The sequence below is a fragment of the Suricata suricatta genome, chromosome 3 (assembly GCF_006229205.1).
Source record: "Suricata suricatta isolate VVHF042 chromosome 3, meerkat_22Aug2017_6uvM2_HiC, whole genome shotgun sequence".
Lineage (NCBI taxonomy): Eukaryota > Metazoa > Chordata > Mammalia > Carnivora > Herpestidae > Suricata > Suricata suricatta.
This window is the reverse complement of record NC_043702.1, coordinates 172,069,291-172,070,508: the sequence shown is the minus strand read 5'-3', so window position 1 is coordinate 172,070,508 and position 1,218 is coordinate 172,069,291. Positions and strand designations below refer to the sequence as shown.

The following is a 1,218-nucleotide window of genomic DNA, read 5'->3' as shown; positions in this document are numbered from 1 at the left end:
TGATAATCAGGACAGAGAAGATGATGGCCACAGCATGGATCACATCTTCAACCAGAATCATGGACGTGTCTGTACAAGCCAAGCGCAGGACAGGTTCAAAGTCACAGAATATCTGATGGATTTGGTTGGGCCCACAAAAGGGCAGTGTGGAAATCCACACAATCTCTGGGAGCAACACAAGAAAGCCAAAGATGCAGGAGCCTGCAGAGAGCTGAGCACACAGCTGGGAGGTCATGATGGTTGGGTAGCGGAGAGGGTTGCAGATGGCAACGTACCTGTCAATGGCCATGGTGGTCAACAAAATCCCCTCTGCATTTCCCAGGGAATGGAAGAAGTACATCTGCAGGAGGCAGCCAGTGATGGAGATGGTCTTCTTCTCACTGATGAGGTTGGAAAGCATCTTGGGGATGGTGGCTGTCGTGTACCAGATCTCCAGGAAGGAGAAGATGCTGATGAAATTGTACATGGGGTTGTGGAGATGGGTATCCATCCTGACTGCAAAAAATACAATGAGATTTCCAATCACAATGAATATGTAGATGACGAACAAAGGAATGAAGAAGAAGAGGCTACCATCTTCAAACTGGGGGAATCCAGAGAAGAGAAACTCTGTCACTGTAGAAGTCTGGTTATTTCTTACCATGGTCTCAACAGCCTTAAGTGTTCTGGGTAGAATGACACAGCTCACTCCCTACATGAAATATAAAGAGTTAAATCTCTTGGCTCATGTAAGATTCAAGGGAAGAAATGCTTTAGGTGGATGATTTATTTCTATCACTCTTGGATTTAATTAAACATATCCATTTAGGATCTACTATGTGCCAAGCACAACTGTAGGCTCATTGAATTCATTAGTGAAGAAAACACTCCATTTTCATGGAGCTTATCTTCCAATGAAGGAGACAAATAATAATAAATAAGATTGTATAATGTCGTCTTTATAAGCTACACTAACTAAAACAAAGTAAGATATTAGGGGTCCTACTAATAATCTCTTCTTAGAAGAAATCCCCAAATCATTTTGAATCACATACCAAATAAATTCTCTAATGTTTCTTGGCTATCAATTAGACAATCAAAAGTTTTTGTTATTTTCCTCTCTACATAGCTATTGTAAAGTTGCATTCTGCATTTTCTAGAAAATCCCCAGTTTTCAGTATTCAATTCCTTTATCAGACCACAGAGGAGTTCTGAGCAATGTTAGAGAAAAGGGTGAGG

At 41.0% G+C, this 1,218-nt stretch overlaps 1 protein-coding gene across 1 annotated transcript; it reads right to left on the bottom strand.

Moving 5' to 3' along the window:
- Positions 1–7: 7 nt before the first annotated feature.
- On the bottom strand, positions 8–643 carry LOC115286872 (olfactory receptor 6K3-like; the record flags this gene model as incomplete). The annotated part of the gene is made up of 1 exon (XM_029933204.1): positions 8–643. A coding segment is annotated over exon 1 (636 nt), but the record flags the coding sequence as incomplete, so codon positions are not given.
- Between the last annotated feature and the right edge of the window lie 575 nt (positions 644–1,218).